We start from the raw sequence: 24,048 nt of genomic DNA on the forward strand, positions 1-24,048 counted from the left end.
TTGCCCATGGTAAAAGAAATCAGAACATTTCTGTGAACCGGAGACACTATCCTCAGTGGATGCCTGCTCGGTTGGCAGCTGCACTGAACAGGCAAAGCTAAGCTCACTGAAGGTTCGGGGTCTTTATAACAACTTAAATCTAGCTTGCACTTCCGAGTGAGACCCTGTCTTAAAAAGAAAAAACAGTGACTTGAAAGTTTTCTATGCAGATGTAAAACTGAGATTCAAGCAGTCTTGCTCTTGAGAAATCCTACAAAGGTGTCCCCCCGCCCAGCAGGCCAAAGCATAGGCCACGCCCCCTGTGTAACCACGCCCCTCACCAACTCCACCTCTCTAGCCTTGCCTGAAGGTCCAGAACCGCGCACGCGCCCTTCCATTTGTGGTGTCCCGCGCACGCGCAGTGAGGAGTCGCGGCAATTATGGCGGGTCCAGCGCCGGGTACAATTATGGGAGAAGACTACTTCGGGAATGCATCCGAGTGGGGCGAAGAGGCGGACGGCGGCCAGGTGAGAGGGCAGTGGGCGTTCCGCTAGAAAGCCGGGTCTGTGCCCTGTCCTCGCGGCGCCTGCTCCGGCCAGACCCGGGTACGGGGAGCGGTGACCCTTGACTCCCTGACCTCCGACCCCGGCCCCTAGCAGAGCCGGTCCAGGAACTGCACTCAGACTTCGGGCCGGTCCTGCTTCATTAGGGACCTCAGATCCCTATGCACTCCGATTCCCAGTGACACTGGGGCTAACCTCTCTGCCAGGCAGGAGCCATGGTGCCTCTTGGCCCGAGGGAGCAGGACAGACTCCAAGGGAGAAGAGGACCACAGTGATACAGTGAACAAACTAACTCCAAACTCCAGCAGCATCCCGGGGGAGGGAAAACACTCTCTGGTGCTGGACAAACCAAACTTTTTTTTCACTTTTTGGGTGATTTCATCCATCTTTAGAGTACAGGACAGGAAAGATCTTGGAGCCCGACTGTCCAGGGTTTGGGTGAGAGATGAGGAACTGGCACCATTCAGTGTCCCAGAAACCACCAGGGTTAGGAAATCAGAAACCCATTCAGGTGTATGACTGACTTAAGCCTCCCGTGTTCTTCTGGATAGGGACCCTGGAAATTTGCCTTTTCTACAGGAAGAAGATGAGCTTTGAATGAATATAGGATGCACTGAGGTCTACTAGTGGAAGGGTCTATGGTGCAGTGAGGGCCATGGGGGAAAGGTGAGGGGTTTCTGGAACCGAGGGACGTCCGCTGTGGTTGGTTGGTTGCTGGAATAGGAGCTGTCAATCACCAGCTTCCAGGAGTCCTATAGAGCTGCTGACCAGTAGGACGTAAGACTCTGGGCATCTGTTTGTGTGCTAGAGCATCCTACGTCACTTGGGAACTCGGTGGCGGATATATGCAGATTTAGCTAATTTGGATGTTGGGCTAAGTGTTTTTGTATGATATCTCATGCTAGGCTCTAGAGCAGCAATCCTTAACCTGGACTCGCCGCGACCCCTCTGGGGGTCGAGTGGTTGCATAGCAGGTATCCTGCATGTTTACATTACAATTCATAACAGTAGCAAATTACAGTTATGACATAGCAACAAAATAATGTTATGGGTCTGGGGTCACCACAACATGTAGAACTTTGTTGAAGGGTTGCAGCATTAGGAGGGTTGAGAACCACTGTTCTAGAGTTTGAATTGAGTGAAGTAAGGCAGAAAGACTAAGTAACCTGTCCGGGGCCATAACGAAGGAAGGAATGAAGAATCAGAATCATGTTCTTTCTGTCTGCTGCCACTTTTTTTTTTTTTTTTTTTTCTTCTTGTTGAGACAGGGTTTCTCTGTGTAGTCCTTGCTGTCCTGGAACTCACTCTGTAAACCAGCCTGGCCTCGAACTCAAAAATCCGCCTGCCTCTGTCTCCCAAGTGCTGGGATTAAAGGCGTGGGCCACCTGTTGCCACTTAAGTGACTCAGTCACTGAGGTGGTGCAGATGTGAGAAATATAAGGTGTGGGGGATGGTTCAGCAAGTACTGTGCTTGCCACACAAGCACTAGGTCCTGAGTTCAGAAACCAGCACCCACGTAAAAAGCCCAGTATGCACAGTAGCCCTTGTCTGTAAGCCAGCACTGGGGGATCCCTGGAGCTCCCTGGCCAGCCAGATGAGACCTTCATAAATGGGCGTGGAGAGTGAGTGGAGAAGACACCCAGCATTGACCTCTGACGTCTTCACACAGATAATATACACACAGGAACACATCAGGAGACCACACAGACACAAGAAAGTACACTGAATTAGCTTGGTGGTTGTCTTCCATGTTTGTGTCTGCTGAGGGTTAGGCGTGGCAGGGCCTGGCCTAGAGTCCACCTAGTTTCAGTCTTAATGACTCTGGTTTGATCTCTTGACCCTAATGCGTTCTCCCCAAGGAGAGTGATGAGCTATTAGGGTGTCAAACCTGCAACTTAGGTGTCCCAAGTGAGTGTGGTTTTCACATCTGTGGATGGGAATGTTATAGTGTGGAAACACTGGACTGCTTCATCTCTGTTCTCTGACTGTACTTGAAGGGTCGAGAAAGTCCAGAGGGATGGAGGATGGAGGCTTGAGCTGGGTCCATCTTCCCAGGTGTGGGGAGCCTACATGGCTGTTGGGTCTGGATGATGGAAACTCAGAGCAGTCGACTTAGAGACATGTAGGTGAGTTGGTCACAGGATGGACACGGGAATGACAGTAGCTGAGACTGCACAGGTAAGCAGGGCACAGTTACACTACAGCTTGGGATTCTGCTCCCCCCCCCCCCAGGGAAACAGGAAGCTGAGCAGCTAGGTCAGATCTGTGACTTAATGAGGGCAGGTAGCATCATCGATGTGAAAGGTGATTTTGTGGGGTGACATTGCGGCGTGTGGAGGTGTTGCTGCGGGAAGCATAGGGAGAAGGAAGGAAGAGGGAAGAAGCACTAACCTGGACCCTCTATGGGAGATGGGATGTGGGGGGTCGGACCTGCTGGCAGGAAGTAGGAGGGAAGTGAGAGTAGGGTTTCTGGGTGACAGGTGGATGATTGGGAGAATCCTTTATTGAAGTATAGTTTTGCGAGCTGATCTGTTTCCAGGCAAAGACAGGATCAGTTGAACTTACAGAGTTTGGAGTCCTGTTGGGATGTGGAGTGGAAAGAATGGTGTTTCATGCTTGAATCTGAAGTGGTCAAGACAGGCCCAGCCAGGTGAAGCTATAGACGTGGGAGCCGCTCCATTACCTGGTGTGTCTGAGAAATATTGTCAGGGTTGGGGACGGGGTAGAAGCTTGGCAATGCCGATGTGTGAGTGACTGTCAGGGTGAAGTGCTGCCTTATGCAAGCACCCCTCACAAATGCGGTGTGAGAGAATATACCCCGGTCATCAGAGTGAAGTTGGCGGACTCTGTCTGCCCCTAGCACATTGCTTTCAGAGAATCCAGACCACTGGGACAAAGTTCTTACAAAGAACCACATTGTACATGTCTTAGGTCATGTGGGGCTGTTTCATAGCTACGAGTAACGACCAGATTAGGGAAAATAGTCAAGGATAATAATACACGAGAGTGGATATAATCGTGTTTCAATAAAGTTTTATTTACAAGAACAGTGGGAGGATTGGGTTTGGCTCTTTTACTGGTTCCGGGCCTGGCTCTTATCTCATTACGTCAGTCGCCTGGAGGTCAGCTCCTACTCTGTGAACTCCTTCCTTGGAAACGCCATGCCTTGTATGTTTTTAGGTTCCCAGACTCAGTACAGTCACTGTTACAAAGCATCTGCTTGCTGTTATGACGACAGCTTTGCAGCCAGACAGACCTGAGGTCACTCAGTCCACCATGACATGTAGTTAGCAGGTCAGACAGCCTGCGTGGGTGGTGTCTAGCTAGAAGTCAGTCCTAATCTAGCCAAGCATGTCGATTGGAGGGTTGATGATTTTGACTTTCTAAGTGTAACTTGGTGGCGCTCACTGTCAGAATCGCTTTGTTAGTCTTTGTTGGAGAGCATCGGGTAGCACATGTGGAGTAACAGTGGCGGCTGGCCATTGAGCTGAATGTCAGCTGTCATTCTTGGTCCTCCCATAGGCCAGCTCATAGACCACACTCCTGACTGCAGTGGATTCATGAATGCCTTTGTTTAAAGAGGATACCGTGCATGGTGCACACGACTCACTGCTGTGGGCTGGCCAGACAGTCTGCTTGGTGTGGTTCCTGACCCCGTGGAGGGCCACTTGTCTAGCGCACATCGTGAGGTTGTTACAGGGTCAGATGAAATCATACATGTGACACTTTGAAAATGGTCTTTGAAATCCCTAATGCAAGATTTCAGGGCATTTCTATGTTAAGGGAACCTCTTCGGACCCTTGCCTTTCCCAGCATCAAGAAGATGATTCCGGAGAAGGAGAGGACGACGCTGAGGTGCAGCAGGAGTGTCTGCATAAGTTTTCCACCCGGGACTACATCATGGAGCCCTCCATCTTCAATACTTTGAAGAGGTGTGTGCGAGCAGTGTGCACACTCAGAGACTCGGGGAAAGTGTGAGAACAATGTGCACACTCAGGGACACCGGGAGAGTTTTGTGGTGTGAAGAATGTCATCTTGGCAGGGAAGACGGCTAGAGTCCTTGGCCCAGAAGAACCTGAAACCCCACTACCTGTCCTGCCCACCTGTCTACCCTAGCTCCTCTATGTCCACTCAGTGTAAAAGCCAACCTTTTCCTCTTTCCAGGTATTTTCAGGCAGGAGGGTCTCCAGAAAATGTTATCCAGCTCTTATCTGAGAACTATACGGCAGTGGCCCAGACTGTGAACCTGCTGGCTGAGTGGCTCATTCAGACAGGTGCTTGGGAGGGTAGTCCCTGTCCTGGCCACTTATCCCTCCTGTTTCCTTTTCCATTTATGAGTGTGTGTGTGTGTGTGTGTGTGTGTGCGTGCGTGCGTGTGTGCGTGCGTGCATGTGTCTGTCTGTGTGTGTACGTACATGGGCATGTGCATGGGTGTGTGGGTGCACAAACATATGTGTACACATGGCTGTGCGTGTGCATGCATGTGGGGGTCTGAGGTTGAGTTAGAAGTCTTCTTGGATTGCTCTATTACCTTACTCATTACCATGGGGTCTGAGTCACACCTCGGGCTTGCTCAGATGGCTAGTCTCACTGGCCAGCTTGCTGCGGATCCCGCCTGTCCTTCATGCTGAATGCTGGGATTACAAGTTGACCACTATGCCCACCTGGTATTTATGCATGGGTTCTAAATATCCACATTTTGGCCCCCATGTTTGTATGGGAAACACTTTAACCACTGAGCCATCTAGCCAGCTTCTGCTCATCTCTTTCAAGAGACCTTTGGGTCCTTACCAGGCTGATAAATTAGCCTTCTAAGCAAGCATTCCTGGTTTCCAAGATTCAAAGGCAGAAGGACTGAGTTCCCCCCTTTGTGTGCTCAGCTCTGAGCTGTGACTCGGTTGCTGGGTTTACAGGTAGCCTGCGAACTACTTCTCACCGAGCTGCCTCCCCAGCCATAGAATTACAGGGTTACATACTGTGTGCTCAGTGTCTCCTTTCAAGAGGCCTGTTGCAGCCAGCACTAAATGATGGATAATTTAGGACTGGCTCTGATGATGGCTTTCAGCTAATGTGATCAGAACAGAGCCTTACTGTAAATCCACTGGATTGGGTACACTGACGTCATTCAAGCACTGTCCGGAAACCAGCTGCCTCACGGCTGTCAGGGTGGCTGGATTCTAGTGTGGCTCTCGACTGCACCTGCCATTTCCACAAGGCCAAAGTGTCCTTTTAGCTCCTCACCTGGCCCTCTGTCTTTGATGAGTGGGAGTTTGACGATGTCTCTTGGCAGACATCTCATGGATCCATACTGTGTTCCTTTCTTTTGAGGTGTTACCACTGGATAGACCTAGAAACGATTTCTACAGGGTCCAGAATCTCCGCTGCTGTTGCTCTTGTGGTGGTAGAGCTTCTGACACTGGTGGACTGGCCACGCTGTTATAGGGGAAGGGAAGAGGAGGGGCCGCTGCTTCAGGCCAAGCTTCTGTTTTCTCTCAGGTGTTGAGCCAGTGCAGGTACAGGAGACTGTGGAAAACCATTTGAAGAGTTTGCTGATCAAGCACTTTGACCCTCGGAAAGCAGATTCTATTTTCACTGAAGAAGGAGAGGTGAGGGACGCTGTCATTGCCCAAGCGTGCCACAGCCTTTACCAGCTTCCTCTCTGCACCCTGAGGAGTGAGGTGCTTGCATGGAAGGTTCCAGGGTTGAGACCAACAGTGCCCATTTTGTCCCCCAACTACTGCGTGTAGGTCTGGCTTGAAGGCTGCTAGGGGGTCCTTTAAGACGCAAGCACTGACAAACGTTAAGCACACAGGAAACCATGGAGTAGATCTTACAGAGTGTGTATAAATCCTGGGGATCCCATCTGTGGCTCGGCCCCTGGTGGAAGAAGGCAGGATAGGAAGAAAGGTATAGGAAATGTCACAGATGGCTATGGCTTCAGGCCTTCCTTCAGGACCAGCCAGTGGTCCCAGGTGACTCTTGTCTGCTTTGAGAGCCCCATTGTGCTCAGGAGGGGGCAGGGTACAGCCACAGGACCCTGGTGTGGCACAGTCTATCAGTTACAAGGGGAGCCAAGAAACACACACTCATGGGTGCTGAACGTGGTGGTGGGCAGAGCCCCCTGTGCTATTCTAGTTGCCTCTCTCTCCTGCCAAGGGCAAAGGGCTTGGTGAACATGAGTTAGTTGTCCATGACGTGGCTCCAGGGATGTGTGCTTCCATGGGACTCTTATGTGTCTTCCAGGAAGCATGTTCTGTACCCTCTCCAGTTAGGCACATCGTTCCAATGTTGTGAACAGGCATCCAGGAAGTCAACCATTCAGCTAAACTGCTTCTCCCAGAGCTGGGGCCGCCCATACATCTCTTCCAATTGGAACGACAGCTTGTCCTTTGTCTTTGGCAGACCCCAGCATGGCTTGAGCAGATGATCGCACACACCACATGGAGAGATCTGTTTTATAAGCTGGCTGAGGCCCATCCTGACTGTCTGATGCTCAACTTCACCGTGAAGGTAGGGAGAGCCCAGGTGTCCAGGAAAGGTGAAGCAGCTCTGTGGTCTTCTCCGGAGTTCACACTGACTGCCAGGAGACACTGTCTGTGCTTAGGGCAACACTGTGTGGGGCACGGCTGAGCTTATGTTGCCCATATGCGCCGACGGGCCTCAGGCAGACCTGACCTGGCTGCCTTTTTTCCAGACACCAAGCCTAGGAGACCCCTGAGTCTGGGCGAGCGAGCACCTAGATGGTGGCCCAGTATGAAGCGTAGGGAAAGTTGGGGATCAAGAACAGTTCTTGCTTGACTCAGTCCCTACAGAGTTGACTCACTACTCTGAAAGGTGGGGGCCCCAGGTGCTGAGCCTTGGCTTTGGGTTGTGTGGCAGCTCATTTCTGACGCGGGGTATCAAGGGGAGATCACCAGCGTGTCCACAGCCTGCCAGCAGCTGGAAGTGTTCTCCAGAGTGCTCCGGACCTCTCTCGCAACTATCTTGGATGGAGGAGAAGAGAACCTTGAGAAAAATCTCCCTGAGTTTGCAGTAAGTCCCTGAGTCTCAGGCTACAGGGGCCTGGCTGAGATCAGTCTTCTGAGCATGAGACATCCTCACTCTGAAAAGATTCTCCAGGTCAGAAAGCCCCTGGCCAGAAACTCCTTTATCTGCCCTTAACACTGTGACCTGAACTCTGTCTTCTGCAATTTTCTAGAAGATGGTGTGTCATGGGGAGCACACGTACCTGTTCGCACAGGCCATGATGTCCGTGCTGGCCCAGGAGGAACAGGGTGGTTCTGCAGTACGCAGGGTCGCTCAAGAAGTCCAGCGCTTCGCCCAGGAGAAGTGAGACATCTGCTTGCCCTGCTCCTGCCTCCCTTTCCTCAGACCCTAGTCCTAGGTCCACAACCCAGCTCCAGCTCCATCAATTCTAGGTCATTTTACTTACCTGTGGAGCTGAACTCAGTGTAGCTTCTAGTCAGTCCCTAGGCCTTGCTGGCTTTGGTGGTGGCCATTTTGCTAAGGGCACGATTGCTCTGGTAGGCTGGGCATGTGCACTTGTGCACACATGTGGTAGGATGAATTGACAACAAAAGTCCAGCCTGGATCTCGTGGAGCCCAAGGCACTTCACTGTCTGCTGCTGGCTCTCCCCTGCTGACATACGCTGGGTGTGTGAATCTCTCTTAGAGATTCTAGCTACATCAGGGTCCTTCGCAGCTCACTGTGGCTGTTCCCAAGGGGTCATTTTGTTGAAGGAATGAATAACAGAATTGTGGGAAAGCACAGGGGTCCCACCCGCTCAGTCTTGGATGTTCAAAAGTGAAAGAAAAGAGAAAGCTGTTAGTGATGGTGTGTGGTTTTCCAACCAGAGGCCATGATGCCAGTCAGATCACGCTGGCCTTGGGTACAGCTGCCTCCTACCCCCGTGCCTGCCAAGCCCTTGGCGCCATGCTGTCCAGGGGGGCCCTGAATCCTGCGGACATCACAGTCTTGTTCAAGATGTTCACCAGCATGGACCCTCCTCCTGTGGAACTCGTAAGCTGCCTGGCTTCAGTAAAGCTAGGTGCCCACACCAGGTGTTGGGTGGTTGGGGGGGGGGGGGTGCTCCAAGTTCCCTTCATTCTCTAAAGGCCATGCATGCTTATCTTTGTTGAAGTATTTTTTAATTGATGTTGTTAGCTACATGGTCTTACTCTCTGGCCCAGGCTGGTCTCAAACAGAGCCAGTTGCCCTGTCCTAGCCTCTCTGAGGGCTGGGGATTACAAGCATGGCCTTACCTGGCATAAGCCCTCCTCCCAACCTTTCTTTCTGGCACTACTGCAGTTGAAGCCAGGGCCTGTCACATTCTAGGCAAATAGTTTACCACACAGGTACATCCTATGCCAGGAAACTGTCAGCTTCTGTCCTTTCCCTCAGTCTTCCCCCTGTCAGACCCCTATGGTTGGGAGAGCCAGGGCCTCCCTCCCAGCCCACTCCCAAGTGTGCCTCTCCTTAGATCCGGGTGCCAGCCTTCCTGGACCTGTTCATGCAGTCGCTCTTCAAGCCAGGGGCCAAGATTAACCAGGATCACAAGCACAAGTACATCCACATCCTGGCTTACGCTGCCAGTGTGGTTGAGACCTGGAAGAAGGTACTGTCAGCGCTGAGAGCCTATGGGCTCTTAGACCGGTGGCCTCCCCAGCTCTGGTACTATGTGGGCATTTGGGCAGCAAGAGATCTCGAGCCTACCCAGCATTGGAAATGTCTTTACCATTGTGCACAAGATAGTGAGAGCCCAGTGCCTGCAGGAATTGTGTGGCATCTCTTACACTAGGACTTCCCTGGACCACCCGAGTAGCAGCCCGATTGGTTTCTGTGGGCTGTGTGACTGTGTAGTCTGACAGTTGAGTGGATTTTTGACTGTGGAGACAGGGAAAGGGACTTGGGAAAAAAAGAGGTCATGCTGGGATACTTCCACCATCCCTCACCAGCTTGTATGCTTTCAGAACAAGCGGGTTAGCATTGGCAAAGACGAGCTCAAGTCCACGTCAAAGGCTGTAGAAACTGTCCACAATCTGTGCTGCAATGAGAACAAAGGGGCCTCTGAGCTGGTGGCTGAGCTGAGCACACTTTATCAGTGCATTAGGTGAGTGTGACAGACACCTGTTCCCCCATCCAGTCCCCGGCCGGAGTGCCAAGTCCTCACGTCCCCATGGTTAGAGCATGCACTCTCACACTGAGAAAGCAGGAGGAACTTGGCTTTCTCATTCTTAAGCATACATGGGGAACTTTAAGCAGCTGTGGCAACAGGAGGGCAGAAGTCTCCCCAGCAGACCTTCACAGAGTAGACTCAAGAAAGGACAAGCAGAATTAGAGAAACTGGGTTCATCTATAATCACACTGTTAAGCTAACAAGCATTGCCTGGACAACAGCGACTTGTGACTAAGTACGAGTGTCCTGGGGACTGTACCCTCCTAGGCGCTTGCCTCTTTCCCATTTCCTGGGGACTAAGGACGGGTCTGAAGTAAAAGTGACGAGCCCAGGCTGCCAGGCACCACACTCCACATGACCGTTCCCACAGTAATTACTGCGGTGTTTTGAAGGAGCTGAGAATCAGATCCCTTCTGAGAGGAGGTCATCAAACCATTTCTGCCAGGAGCCACTACCTCAGGGCAGAATGAAGGGGGTTCTGTGTCCCCAGACACTGCCTTTCCTCATTCCCAGCTGTTTACTGCTTTTTGGCATGTTTCAGCCTCAGTTTCCCCACTCTTGTGTGCCTGTAGGTTTCCAGTGGTGGCGATGGGCGTGCTGAAGTGGGTGGACTGGACCGTGTCGGAGCCCAGGTACTTCCAGCTACAGACTGACCACACTCCGGTGCACCTGGCCTTGCTGGACGAGGTGAGAGGTGGGAAGGACCACTTGCGAGATACACAGTGATCTGTGTCTTGGACCTTTGTGGGGGGTGGTTTGTGTCCTTTCAGCTTTTCCTTTTAAGGACCTAGTTTCACTTGACTGTAGATGTGTTTTTATCAAGTGTTAGGGGAAGGAAGGCCTAGAAGCTGACAAGTGGTGTCCTCATCAGCAGTAAGCCACCTTGGGTGGGTGTGACATTCTGTGTATTGCTCATGTTCTGCTAGTAAGCCCAGAGAGCAGGCGACACCTCAGTGATGCTCTTCTGGATGTTCACAGATCAGTACCTGCCACCAGCTCCTGCACCCCCAGGTCCTGCAGCTTCTTGTTAAACTCTTTGAGACCGAGCACTCCCAGCTAGACGTGATGGAGCAGGTGAGCTACACCCCAGAGTTTCTCAATGCTGGGGGAGTTGCAACCCTGACCTGCTCCTGGTCCCTCTTCTTCCACAGCTTGAGTTGAAAAAGACCCTGCTGGACAGGATGGTACACCTGCTGAGCCGTGGCTATGTCCTTCCTGTGGTCAGTTATATCCGCAAATGCCTGGAGAAGCTGGACACCGACATCTCACTCATCCGCTACTTTGTCACTGAGGTCAGCAGTGAGTGCACTATGGGGTCACAGGTCACTCTCCACTAGCCAAGCCCTTATGGCTGGATGGTGTTTGTGCAATTACCAACTCTGAGATCCATGTTTTTGGTAATTGTGTATATCTTGGCTGTGTCCTCTGCCTTAGAGGTGGAGGCTGGGGTATCTCTAGAAGAGCCCTGGGGTGGGCAGGCCTCTCACATCTCCCTGCCTGTTATGGAGTGCTGCCCTGCACAGCAGGTGCAGTGACCCTGAGGTCTCCCCACTAGGTTCTGGATGTCATTGGCCCTCCATACACATCAGACTTTGTACAACTTTTCCTCCCCATCTTGGAAAATGACAGCATTGCGGGCACCATCAAAGCAGAGGGCGAGCACGACCCCGTGACGGAGTTCATTGGTAAGGCCTTGAAGCACCCTCTACCATGATGGTCCACATTAGTCCTCACCTGTTCTAATGCAGTGGGCATGTGTTTGTGTGCAGCTCACTGCAAGTCTAACTTCATCGTGGTGAACTGAGTGCATCTATAGTGAAGCCGAACCTTCCGTGCCCAGCTCAGGAGGACCGGAGGCCTGCTTCAGAGAGCTGCTCTGTGAAGAGGCTCACCCAGCCTCCCGGAAGCAGGAGCTGCTTGAAAGGAGCGGGCAGCTTTTCTCAAAGGTAGCCGCTGTGGTCGACAGCCCCTCCACATTGCAGCGTGGCTCTGTGCTACATGTCACATGCCAGTTAGGAGTGTGCCACCTCTAGAAAGGAACCCAGTGGGCCTCTGGGAAGTGGGAATCCAGCAGCTGGGATGCTTCCATGAAGGGTTTATGTAAATTTCCTTCCGATGACCCAGATGGTCGGTTATTTTGTTGTTTAAATTTCCAAGAGTAATATTGGGCTGTATGTATATGTAAATAAAGTACACAAGCGTGGTGAAGCCAGATATTTTACTCATCTCTTAGGCAATCTGGACTTGTTCCCCAGTCCCATGGATTCCAGGGTAACACCGGAACTGGTGATAACCTGAGCTGTCCTAGACCATAGCCGTCTTCTCCAGGTGGCTGAAGGCAAGCACAGTAGAGGAGGCAGCAGACCTGGAGGGCTGGGTAGAGGAGGCAGCAGACCTGGAGGGCTCGGTGGAGGAGGAAGCAGACCTGGAGGGCTCGGTGGAGGAGGAAGCAGACCTGGAGGGCTCGGTGGAGGGCCCCAGTACAGTTGTGGTTCACCCTTTCCCATCTCGGGATGCAGTCCCCACTCTGGTCCTTGTGTCCACAAGCACTGTTTCTAGCCGTCTGGACATGACCAGTGTTGATAATCACCCTCCCTGTCATGGTTCACAGCGATGCTTCCAGAGACATCTACCTAAACAATGGGGTCCCCAAATGTGCAGGCCTCCTCAATGGCGAGGTTGTAGCTGGAACCCGTCCCTCCCTTATAGGTGCTGGTCACGATCCTCATCCAGCCTCTCTCACCCTGTAAGGAGCAAGAACTCAGCGTTAGGACATGGCCCCTCTGTTTGGTAGACCCAGGCCTTGCTCTTGGCCACCATCCTTAACCTAGCCCTGTAGAAGCTGAGGGTCCAGACATGCTCCCTGTGCCCTGCATAAGCAGTAAAGCTCTGTGACACAGTCCTCTCAGTTAATGTTTAGTTAATACCCGACTTGTGGCCGGCCATTCAGTAAACATGGCTGACATTTTATCACCCCCTGCCCCTTTCACCCTATTTCAGGATATTCCTCTGTCTGAAACAATTAACAGTTAGAACTGTGTCCAAAAAAGCCAAAAACAGCACTTTTCCTCCCCTGGACTTTTGACCCAGCTCAAAAGTATTCTTGAAAAACATGGCAGGAACAAGGATGAGCTGGTCCTCAAGGAATGGACTACTCAAGCCCAGCCTTGCCTGTCTCAGAAGCCTGGGGCTTGGGGAGGAGCCACTGGCACCTCAGGGGCTTCTAACAGAAGATGCACAGGACAGCAGCAGTCCTGCACAACCCTGAGGTCAGACCCCAGGAGTTGCTTGTGTCTTGGTGACATAGCTGCAGCTAGCCTCCTCCATGAAGCCGAGGAGGGGTGTGGACTCTGGTCTAACCTTAAGAAAGGGAAACTATCTTACCCAGGGTTCGCCCCATGAATTTCGGACAATCCAATACTCAATGCCTTCGTTGCTGACACCCCAGCCGGCTACAGAGACGATGTGGTTGATAATGGCCTGGACTTGGTGCTCAGAGTAGATGCCTCCAGTGTAGTTAGACATCCTCTCTGTCGCCATTATCCCGCAGCTGTGAAAAGCCGTCAATTATCAGTGCAAGTGGCACATTGATCAGGCTTGTGTGACTTGGGCCACAGTAGTCTGAATCCTGCCTCAGTAGTCCCACCAGTGTCCAGATTGACCACAGCCAGGGGCTTCTGACTTACATAGAAGTTCCCTGGGGCAGACTGGCTAATAGCTGCTGTTTACTTCGGAGAAAACCACCATCTTTACATGCAGAGAAGACTATGTGGTGCTCAAGCTGGGGGGGGGGGGGGGGGGGGGGTGTCACACTGGCCAGGTAGGAAGGGCGAACAAGGTACATGCATGTCACAGACCTAGCCGTGGCTTCACCACTACCTGAGGAGACCGCTCCTTTACCTGATGGGACCATTGGCGTAGATCTCAGCCATCATCTTCTCCCTCCCGGACAGGGAGCCGTAATCACCCACTCTCCAGAGGGTATAATTCTGGATGGTGTGGCACTCTTTGAATTCAGTGCAGGTCCCACACTGGTTAAACTTGTCACAGTCTAGAACACAAGAAGTCAGCACGACACCATCTCCTCATTAACCCGCTAACGAAGCCCGCCCCATCCTCTCCACTTCTCTAATTTAGCCTGCCATTCATTAGCTGATGGCAGAAGGCTCTCAGGTGCTGCTTAATTACTGCTTCTCTCAGCTGAAGGAGAGAAGCACCTCCCCCAACCCCAGGCCTTGGCAGAACAAAAGAACAAGCTGATTAGCCCATAGCAGGGCCCTCTACAGTTGCCCTTCTCTTCCCCTTTAAAGGCCAGGAGGACCTCACAGCATGTTGGAATTGAAAAGTGAGTGCAATCAGATTATTACAATTAACCAGGTGATTGCACCACCGGCTAGTGACTGAACAGGCCGATTTAAAAACTTGCATCCTCCTCTTTCTTGGCTTGAGAAGCGTCAGAATTTGGTTTACAGGAACAGCCAAAGCAACCCCCAAGGATTAAGAGCATTCTTTGCTAGAGATGGCACAATGTCTGGCCTCAACTTACCCTACAGAGCTATAGTGGTCAAAACTGGTACTGACAGAGTAACAGAGACAGATGGACAGAACAGCCAGTCGGACCTGACAACACTATGCCCCTTAATTCATGACAAAGGAGACAAAAACATACATCAGGAAAAAACCCAGTCGACCAACGGTGTGGGAAAACTAAGACAGGCGCCTAAGAAAAATAAAGTTAGATTTGTATCTTTTATCCCATATAAAAATCAATTCAAATGGGATCAAAGACCTCAACTTAAAACCCAAAACACAAACTTCTGGACAAAAATATAAAATCCGCCTTAAGATACACAGGTAGGCTGGAACTTTCTGGTTAGAACATCAGTGCATGGGGGTTAGCTCCAAATTTAACAGATGAGACCACCTAAAAATAAATGTTTCTATACAGCAAAGGAAACACTGGGCAGAGCACAGGACCCACAGACTAGGAGAAAAATATTTACCAGATACATGTCAAGCGTCCAGAATTTACTAAGCACTTCAAACATCAAAGAGCAAGGAAGTAAGACTGCCAGTCAACACGTGGCCACATGCATCAAACAAGCAGTTTTCAAAAGAAGAAACACAAATGGCCAAAAGTAGGTCTCGGAATGGTGGTAGACATCTTTAATCTCAGCACTTGGGAGACAGAGATAGGAGAATCTCTGTGAGTTTGAGGCCTGGTCTACATAGGGAGTTCCAGGAGGGCCAAGACTACATAGTGAGACCCTGTCTCAAGAAGAAAAAAAAAATGTTCAATATCCCTAGTCATGGGGCCATCAGGGAAATGCAAATTGAAACTGCTTTGAGGAACTACCTCATCCTTGTCACAATGACTGTCACCAAAAAATCTGACCACAAATGTTGGAGAGGATGTTTTGGAGAAAAGAAACCCTTATTCATTACTGGTGGAGATGCAAATTAATACAGCCATTATGGAAATCAGTTTGGAGATTCCACAAGAAACTAAAAATAAAACTAATTAAAAATAAAACTACCATATGACCCAGCTGGTCCACCCCTGAGCACATATCCTGACCCCATGCCCTCCCAGGAAGTTCTTTGCATGTCCAGGTTTACTGTGGCAAAGAATGGAATGAAACTAGCTGTCTAGCAACAGGTGAATGGGTAACAAAGACCTGGTACCTACAAAACTGGATACTATGCCAAAGAAAAATGAAAACACAAAATTTGCAGAAATAACGAATGGACTTAGCATGTATAATATTAAGCAAAGTGACCCAAACCCAGAAACCCTGTTCACCTTTATATGGAGATCCTATCCCATAATAGATACATGTAAGAAAACAAATGCACATGTGTATACAGTGTACCATTTGGAGAGAACAAGAAAGGGTAATAAAAAAAAGGGCAAAATGCTTACTAGTGACATCACATAGCTAGGATATTTTGTGTAAGGCCTTTGTTCTCTCACAGAGGAATCACACATTCTTAATACAGAATGCACCTCTAATGGGCAGTGGTTTCACGGGGGGCCACTGCCTCACTGTGGGATCTGAATTATAAATTATGTTTTATATTGCAGGACATAGCTCTTCTAAAAATGACTAAACTTGTATTTGTTAAACAAAAGTGATAGCTGTCCAAGTAACAGGATGTGAAGTTAGCTAAAAGTATGTTGGGAGTAATCCTAATTTTGGAATTTCTCAGAATTCCTGGGAATTCTAAGATAAAATAGTGATGTATTGTACCCAAATCTCAACATGTAACACGCTAGGAATTTGGAGACGCTCAGAAACCTGCTTTTTACATTGTATGTTATAATTCTACAATGTATCACTAGCTGAATAAAGGTACTTTCTTTTAAAAAAAATTTAAGGAAGAAAGAATTAGGTTTACAGGCTGGGGAAATCAGTCAGGCAGTAAAGTGCTGTTGAAAGGCTGGAGTTCAAATCCTCAGAACCCACAGAAAGTAAGCGTGATGCCACCTGTCTGTCGCCCCAGCCCTAGGAGGTGAAGCCCAGTGGGTCTGAAGTCTTGCTTCCCAGTCAGGCTAACAAAATGGGTGCACTCCAGGCTCAGAGAGAGAACAAGGTGGAAAGAGACTGAGGAAGACACCGAGGCTGACCTCAGTTCTAACTATCTATCTGTCCAGATCCTTCCCTGGGTCAGTAAACTTGAGGGTTACATCATCAACTTAATCAGTCCCTCAGACACCAGTCCCAGTGTGAGTTGCACCAGGAACACGGTGGCTCTGGGAAGAGGAGACTGGTCAGTGGTTCTGATGACCCTAACCTCCAGTGAGGGTCAAAAGGACCTAGCCTCAGCTGGATGACAGCGGTTTGGGAATGAAGGGAAAGGGATAAGGCCCCTGAGACATTCCACCACAAAGCAGTCCACTGCCTTCCCTCCACCCTTCGCCAGTCCCCGTGGTGGGGTCTCTGGTTCCTGCTGGGCTTACCCATCCAGAACAAAGGACACACCCAATTAGACCAGAGAATTCTTTCTCTGTAAGTAAGGCCCGAGATAGGCAGAAGGCACCAGCCAGAGGGGTGTTGCAGAGTGACCAAATGCCCTCTAGGTATCTTCTGAGTCCCTCAGAGCATCCTGCTCTAGCCATGAGGGAGGTCTAAGGATCAAAGTTTAAAGTCATGAAGGACGGTTTTGGTCTGGGAGGTTTTTTTCCTTTGGTTTCCAAGGAAATCAGCCGAAAGGAAATGTGCCAATCACGGGGTTCTGAGGCAGGCTGCTCTGCCCGTTCATGATCTGCTGAGGGCTGCTGGGCAGGAACCGGGCAGGTGCTAACATTTCGGCTGGACTGGACCTGTAGCCACATCATCTGCTCTGTGCTCCAGATTCTGAGAAAAAGGGAGCTTCCACCAGCTGCCTACGGATTCCTCCCCTTATAAAAGCCATAACACCATCCAAATGCCAGGTGTGAGCGTTCACACACCACGTCCAATTATGCGGTGCTCTGCTTTACTTTTATTTGTTTGTTTGTTTATTTATTTTTAAGACTTGAGATTAAGCCTAGGGCCTCACGTATGATAGGCCAGCACTCTACCACTGAGCTAAATTCCCCAGTCTGGACTTGTTTTCCTGGTATCTCTCCATGCTGAACTCAACAAGGACCATCAGGTAAGCCTGGAGCCAGCACCAGAAACCATCCAGTTCTTCTTGGGGGCTTCAGTCTCCACCCCAACCCTCTGCAGCATCCCAGCCACGTAGTGTGACAGATACAGGGAAGATGCGGGCTCCCAGCCACTCTCCCTTGGAATGAGACAGGTGTACAGCCATGTGGGAACATAGGCAGGGCCTACCTTGGTCCTTGGCCTGGTAGTTGTTGCAGGTCTCATCAGGGATGCCATGCTTATGGGCATACTCCCACACCGGAAGGTCATTGCCCCCCTCGCAAGAGCCAGCATTGCCACAGTCAATGACATTCTGAACTGACAACAGGGTGGAGGGCCATGCACCCTTTCTCTTGATGTTGATGCGATCTGTAAGGGAGAGCACTCTGGTCAGCACCCAAGTTCCCCCAACACCAAGATCCCCCAGCAAATGCCCCAGGGTCCTTCCAGCTGTGGAGGCCTCAGCTCAGCTGTGGCTCAAGAGACCTTCTCTAGGCTTTCTCAGGCACCATGACGTCTGCATGTCTGTCTGCAAGTGCCATGAGGCGGGGCCATATCTAGGGGTCCCATGAACTTGTAAGGCAGGCATTACTACAGGATGACAGCGAAACCATTTGTGTGAGGAAGCTAGAGACCAGACACACCATACAGAGAAGGCTAGGGTGGGCATCTCCGGGGACAAGGGCAGCCTAGGGGAGCCAGATGATTCTCAAAGAGGGGCCAGACACCAGCACTGAGTGCTCACATGCTGGGCCCACACACTAAGAGACAGCTAGGGTCATCACAACATCCACCAGGGGATGGCTGACCTGCATCCTGAGACGCCATCTTGCTCTTTTCTTTCAAGGTCTACACAATATGAAGCAGCCGTGCACCTCAGGCCCTTTCACCTATAGCCTCACCGGCTCCTCCCCTAAAGCAAACACTTACCTTTGTTTTCCCTCCATTGTATGGCCCTCAGCTCTGAGCCATCTCCCATACCCTCCCACTCTGTCCCTGCTCCATAAGGCTGCCGTCTAACCAGCCCAGAACCTTGTACAACCACCCCTCACATGCCCTACTCGCCCTCCATCACCTCAGAGGGCGTGTCACTGAACAACACAGAAGCAGACCTTGTCTTGATACCACTTAGACCTGTTTCTGTGCCAAGAATGTCTTTCTGTGGCAACGGTCATCAGGCTCCCAGCTGCCCAAGGCAGATGGACCCTCCCTCCTGTCTCCTTCCCCCAGCTTGGTTCCCTCTATCCTTTTCTCTCTGCATCCCCAACAAGAGCTCACCTCTCAGTTGAGGGGGACATCTTCAAACACAGACCTCTTTCCCAGAGTCCAACGGCTCTATCCCGTCCCTCTCAGCACTGGGAGAGAGGGATCCGCCATGGCCCGCATGTCTCTCTTTGGCCTTTCACGTTACTCTTGTCAGGATCCCAACCTCTACCCATCCATCCAAACGCCTTGTCCATCCTCATCCCACAGCCTCTTCCAGAGAATGGTCAGCAGAGGGGCCACACCAGCCTTCTGGAAGTGCCTGGGATGTCTCTTCTGCACTAGGCCCCAGCAGCATGTTTCTCAAGACTTGCTGAGAACCCTTTCCTCTTCTCAGGTCTCTCCCTCTGGTAACCTCACCTAAGACCTGCTGTCTGGATAATCTCAGGCCTGGCATCTTCTAGATCTGACTTAACGTCTAGTTTCAACCTGACCAACCAACTGACTCCAGAGTTCACAGGCATCTTGAGACGCCCGTCTACACGAACATACTCGGCCTCAGCCCCGTGATGATATTCCCATTCACACCTACTGCACGCTGAGCAGTACACACAGTAGGAGTGAACTCTGCTTTGTGGGGCTTGTGCCATGGCACTGGAGGCAAGGCAGCAGGCAAGCAGGACAACACTGCAAGGAGATGTTGTGGGGACCATCTGGGGGCTGAGTTATCAGGTACAAAGCCCAGCCTGGGAGATGTCCATCCGAGGTGGTTTGAATGAGAATGGCCCCCAGAGTCTCACAAATTCTAATGCTTGGTCTCCAGTTGGTGGACTGTTTGGGGAAGAATTAGGAGGTGTGGCCTTGTTGGAAGGAGGTGTGTCACTGGGGTTGGGCTTTGGGGTTTAAAAAGCCCACACCTCTCTACCTCATGGCCATGGACCAGATTTAAGTCTTCAGCTACCATTCCAGCACCATGCCTGCCGCCATGCTTCCCACCATGACGGTCATAAGCAAGGCCCCAATTACACGCTGTCTTTTCTAAGTTGCCTTTGGTCATGGTGTCTCACTGCAGCAATAGAACAATAACCAAGACGCCATCCAAGGAGAGAAGCGAGAGGACGTTAGAAGAGGAGCAACTTGCATATGAAGGTGACTATCCCTCACCTACGGACGTGAGGACAAGGAGGAGGAGAACCCAAACCGTGCAGGTTCTAGAGGTCAGAGAAGGATCTGACTTTGGTCTTAGAGGAATCCTGAGATGGTATCAAATAAAGACATAGGATGGGACTCAGGTTTAGCAGGCATATTGTAGGAATCTCTTGTCTGAGACCAGACAGGAGCCAGGGTGCTGGGAGAGACACCATGTCGTCCCATCATTAAGGATTAATGGAATACCTAAAGGACCTGTGAGCAGTTTGCAGGAGGAACATAAGGTGAATCAGATGACCTCTAAGCTTTTTTGCCTGAGTATCCTCAGGGGCAGGATGGGCTTGGTGAGTAAGACAGTAAGATGACCTGAATGTCTGGGGCTGAAAGCCAGAGGGTAGCAGCAGACAGACAGGAAAGTTAGGAAAAGGTCACAGCTGGGAACACAGAACTCAGAAGTGTGGGAACTGGTGAAGCAAAGGACCTAAGAGGCAGAGCCAGGTGTGGGACAGTGAGGGAACTCGCTTCACCCCAGCGTTAGGATGTTAGGAGGCCTGGATAGCCTGATTCGTGAGGCTCAACAAACCAACATGGGGTAACGCGGAAGTGAGGCTGGTGAAGGCTCAAGGACAGGGAAGAGCAAGTGGGCGGGGGAGAAGGGCTGGCTCCAGATAACCAAACAGGGTCAAGCAACCAGGCAGTGAGAGATGGGTGGGGCCAAGGGTCTCTTGGTCACCTACGGGAAGTGACTGATCAAGGACAGGCTGCTTGGATGCTTAACCACTTCAACCATTGGCAGATGCAATAAAACTCTTCATTAAAGAACCCACACAACCCCTTAAACCAGAGACACGAGGGAAGGCAAACTGGTCCCCTGCTGTGTTCCTAGTGTATGGTCAGGGCCCCACGGAAGTCCCCTCCGATGTCTCCTCTTTGAAAGAGGAAGCGAGGCCTTGCCTGCTACCAACGAAGATGTCCGAGACTTAAGAAGAAAGAAGGAAGCAGCCATTTTCTCCAAGGTCACTGTCTTCTAGCAACGGGGAAGATAAAACCTTGACATCTCTCCCGATCCTGTAATGTTGCACACCCTCCCTGTGTACCTCGATCCACAGACCAAGGAATCTTTCCCACTCCCTGTCACATTTACCCCACCCTGTGCTCTGCTGAGAAGGGCCTTTCACTTCCCCAACACCAGTGCGGCCACTCCATTCCTAAGTGCTCTGGACTTTGCTCTGATCCTCTGCCATGGCTGTCCACCCCCTACCCCCTGGCTGCCTGATAAACTCCTCTTGTCTTTTCTCTTTCTCTCTCTCTCTCTCTCTCTCTCTCTCTCTCTCTCTCTCTCTCTCTCTCTCTCTTTCTCTCTTCTTTCTGAAAGGTTAGCAGTATGCCCCAGCCCTCAGAGGTAACTCTACAAGGGGTCACAGCTACACCTGCACCTGGCTAGTTCTGGGGTACAGACTGCCCTCAGGCAGGAACCCATCACCCTAAAAAGAGAGTCCAGGCTGATGGGCTGAACTGCAGCTGTCATTCACCTCGAAATGCAGTCTTCCAACCTGAAAGAGGCTTCCCGGGCTGGGAACTGAGAACCAACTGGCAGGCAAGGCCTACAGAAGTCCTACAGGCAAGAACACTGCCATCTCACTAATGAAATTTCATTTTACTAATTCTTCAACCCAGGCTCCACCTACAGCAGACCTGGCCAAAAAGATACCCAAGCAGGAGAGAACACTGCCTGAGTCCCACTCCCAGGAGGAGATTCCCTTCCCCGTTGGTTTCTAGGAACCACCTTTGGAGGTGGCAAAGCTGCATCTCCCTACTAATGGGAGACTGGCACTCCCTGGATCCTGCTTCCTCTACCAAGGAGGGGCACAGCAGCCCTCTGGATGGTGTGGACCTCAGCAGGCCTCTCTCTTCCTACTTGCTCCTTCGGCAGTCAGGCTAAGGTTTAAAGAGAGCGTGGGGGCCATTTCAAACTGGGGATGTGTTTACCCCAAATGCCAACTGCTACTGAGAAGCAGTTTACCTCCTTGCCCCACAAACTAACTGTGAGCTCAGTGATTTTTCAACACTGGTTCCATGGATCTCAATGGCTGAAGTCACAAGCTCTGAGGAAGGGAAGATTCCTGGGAGCCACTTGTCACCAGATTCTAGTCCAAGCCTGTCCTGTCCCACAGAGGCCCTAGAAGGCCCACAGGAGAGAAATCCAGAAAATAACACAGCCACCTCACTCTGGCTGAGGAGAAAACCAAGCTTGAACCCTGGTACAGGGTCTCAGGCCCCTGTAGCTCTGGGCTATGGCTATCAAGGCTCACCTAGAGGGAGAGTGGACGGTGAAGTGCGGCCACCCATCTGGCCAAGGTCCTGGCCCTGCCCTAGGCTTAGCATGAGTTCCAGGCCACCCACCTGCCATGGCACTGGTGCTGCCGTGGGCCCAGCAGGAACCACAGTACTGTGGGATGTGCTGGTTCCTGGTGACGCTGGCATAGTTGACACCGTTCACGTTTCTCCAATCCCAGTTCTTGGGGAGATCAGCTGGGGACAGGTATTCATGCGGCCGAGGATAGGTCCTGGGAAGAGGTCATGGCAATGGAAACCAATCCTGGAATACATGGGGCCTTCCCTCCCGCAACCAGGGCCACAGATCCAGTCATTCCTCCTGTGGCCCTCTTCCCTTCTCCAAAATGTGCAAGTTTCAGAGCTTAATCCAGAAGAGGCACCAGCAGAACCCAGGACTATTGGAAGCTGATTGTGACAGATCATCTCCAAAATACCCTAGTGCTCACCAACAAAGGCAAAAGAGGCGAGGACTGCCCAAACCAGCAAACCCCAAGGCTCCCCGGATGTGGAAAGGATGGTATGAGATTTGTGTTTCCCAGGCCTAATGAGGCAGGGTGACCCACGGAGAGGCAAGATCCCATGTGTCAGGGAGCGCGCGCCTGGCCTAGAAGTTGGCCCTTTTCCTCCCTAGGCACAGCCCCGCGCCCACCTGCGCCCCAGCAGAGCCAGCTGCTCCCTGCGAAGGGGATGGTAGCAGGTCTGGCCCGAGCGGAAGTAGAGGCTGGCCCGTGCCGCACCCGCCAGCAGCAACATCAGCAGCACCAGCCGCAGCTGCTGCACCGACCCGGACGACGCCATGCTCCTGCTCCCGGCCAACTCAGATCCTGGATCACGCGCAGCACCTTCGACCTCTTGACCCGACCCGCAGGCCCACGCGCTCGGGACGCCCCGCCCGGTCCTTTAGGAGGCTCCCAAGTTGGACACACCCCGAGGGCGGGGCCTTCCCCCGCTGCTCCTGCCCCCGCCCCGCCCCTCCCGGCAGCCCCCAGGAAATAATCTGCTTCCCTAGGGATCAGCGGGATCAGCGGAACCTAGGGTCACACAACCAGACCCCAGACCTGACAGTGCCACCAGCCATTGTGAGAACACGGACTGACAGCACAACTTAAGTTTACTATCCAGAGACCCAAGCATCCTGAAGCAGGCTTCCATGGTCCACTCAGCCCAGATTCTTTTGTCTCTCTGATCAGGAGTGTGGTGCAGTGTCCCTTTAGGTTAGGTCTCCCCTAGGAGCGCGCAGAGATATCCTGAGGCTGGAAGAAGGTGTGGGCCACACCCAGCATTGGTCTCTAACCTGGCTTTCCGAACCCCATCCCTCAAAAGACCCAGGCTTTCCCTGAAGAGATGGCTCTCCTTCACAGAAAAGGATCCTTCTAGGATTGCTCTTAAAGGAAAATTTCTCTTGGCACATACATCGTGAGTCCCTGGGTTTCTGGAAAGGTCCCTGTTAACCAGACTCTTCTAAGATGAGGAACCGAGAAAGAGGTGGGACCTGGCCAGTCTAGGTTTCGTAATGGAACCATTTCCCCTTCCTCCTGTGCCCCTGAGTTACAGTCAGCAGTCCCGGGCCACAGAGCTATCTCTTCTTTTGTAAGAAACATTCCCTTGTGTTTTATCTCACGCTCTCTCCAGGTGGTGACTGTGAGATTCCTGATGCACAGAGGCCAGCTGGGATACCACCCTTCCTCCACCTGAGCATAAGGGCAGTCAGAATCACAAGGGCTGGCTGCCTTGCTGCCTGTCTTGCCAGATCACCCAGAATTCCAACAGGACTCAAAAGCCTGCTGGGTACCTCCTGTCGGAGAGCAGAACAAAACCTCAGAAACAAACTTGGGGCTACCCTTCACAACACAAGGGTTTTGGTCCCTGTGGCTACAAAGTGGTCACTGGGGCAATTGAACACTGGCATCTGTCTTTTGAAATTTTTCATCTCAGGGAGTCATGGCAACCTCTTCTTCTGCTGAAGAGAGAGGTAAGTAGGATGGTAGGAATGAGGCCACCCCAAGGCCC

The 24,048-nt window shown here is 51.5% G+C and overlaps 2 protein-coding genes across 2 annotated transcripts; one reads left to right on the forward strand and one right to left on the reverse strand.

Moving 5' to 3' along the window:
* Nucleotides 1-357: 357 nt before the first annotated feature.
* Nelfcd (negative elongation factor complex member C/D) lies at nt 358-11,930 on the forward strand. Its single transcript, XM_034495060.2, has 15 exons — nt 358-506; nt 4,356-4,474; nt 4,707-4,816; nt 6,039-6,148; nt 6,945-7,052; nt 7,422-7,574; nt 7,741-7,871; nt 8,397-8,562; nt 9,023-9,157; nt 9,513-9,652; nt 10,291-10,405; nt 10,697-10,792; nt 10,870-11,010; nt 11,274-11,403; nt 11,488-11,930. The coding sequence occupies exons 1-15, from the start codon at nt 420-422 to the stop codon at nt 11,520-11,522; spliced, it is 1,776 nt and encodes a 591-aa protein (XP_034350951.1). The 5' UTR covers nt 358-419; the 3' UTR covers nt 11,523-11,930.
* Nucleotides 11,920-22,959, reverse strand: Ctsz (cathepsin Z). The gene is made up of 6 exons (XM_034495062.2): nt 22,688-22,959; nt 22,105-22,268; nt 17,539-17,718; nt 13,619-13,769; nt 13,103-13,268; nt 11,920-12,462 (listed from the first exon to the last, which is right to left on the reverse strand). The coding sequence occupies exons 1-6, from the start codon at nt 22,834-22,836 to the stop codon at nt 12,352-12,354; spliced, it is 921 nt and encodes a 306-aa protein (XP_034350953.1). The 5' UTR covers nt 22,837-22,959; the 3' UTR covers nt 11,920-12,351.
* Between the last annotated feature and the right edge of the window lie 1,089 nt (nt 22,960-24,048).

Source organism: Arvicanthis niloticus, chromosome 2, assembly GCF_011762505.2.
Source record: "Arvicanthis niloticus isolate mArvNil1 chromosome 2, mArvNil1.pat.X, whole genome shotgun sequence".
Lineage (NCBI taxonomy): Eukaryota > Metazoa > Chordata > Mammalia > Rodentia > Muridae > Arvicanthis > Arvicanthis niloticus.

What these genes read in the sequence shown, in the direction of transcription:
- Nelfcd (XM_034495060.2), top strand. Translation starts at nt 420, where the DNA reads ATGGCGGGTCCAGCGCCGGGTACAATTATGGGAGAAGACTACTTCGGG. An exon ending in ACCTGGCCTTGCTGGACGAG is followed by an intron (nt 10,406 to 10,696) that starts GTGAGAGGTGGG and finishes GGATGTTCACAG; the next exon opens with ATCAGTACCTGCCACCAGCT. An exon ending in CCCCGTGACGGAGTTCATTG is followed by an intron (nt 11,404 to 11,487) that starts GTAAGGCCTTGA and finishes GTTTGTGTGCAG; the next exon opens with CTCACTGCAAGTCTAACTTC.
- Ctsz (XM_034495062.2), bottom strand. Translation starts at nt 22,836, where the DNA reads ATGGCGTCGTCCGGGTCGGTGCAGCAGCTGCGGCTGGTGCTGCTGATG. An exon ending in CTGGCTCTGCTGGGGCGCAG is followed by an intron (nt 22,269 to 22,687) that starts GTGGGCGCGGGG and finishes ACCTCTTCCCAG; the next exon opens with GACCTATCCTCGGCCGCATG. An exon ending in ATTCATGGGGCGAACCCTGG is followed by an intron (nt 12,463 to 13,102) that starts GTAAGATAGTTT and finishes TGCTCCTTACAG; the next exon opens with GGTGAGAGAGGCTGGATGAG.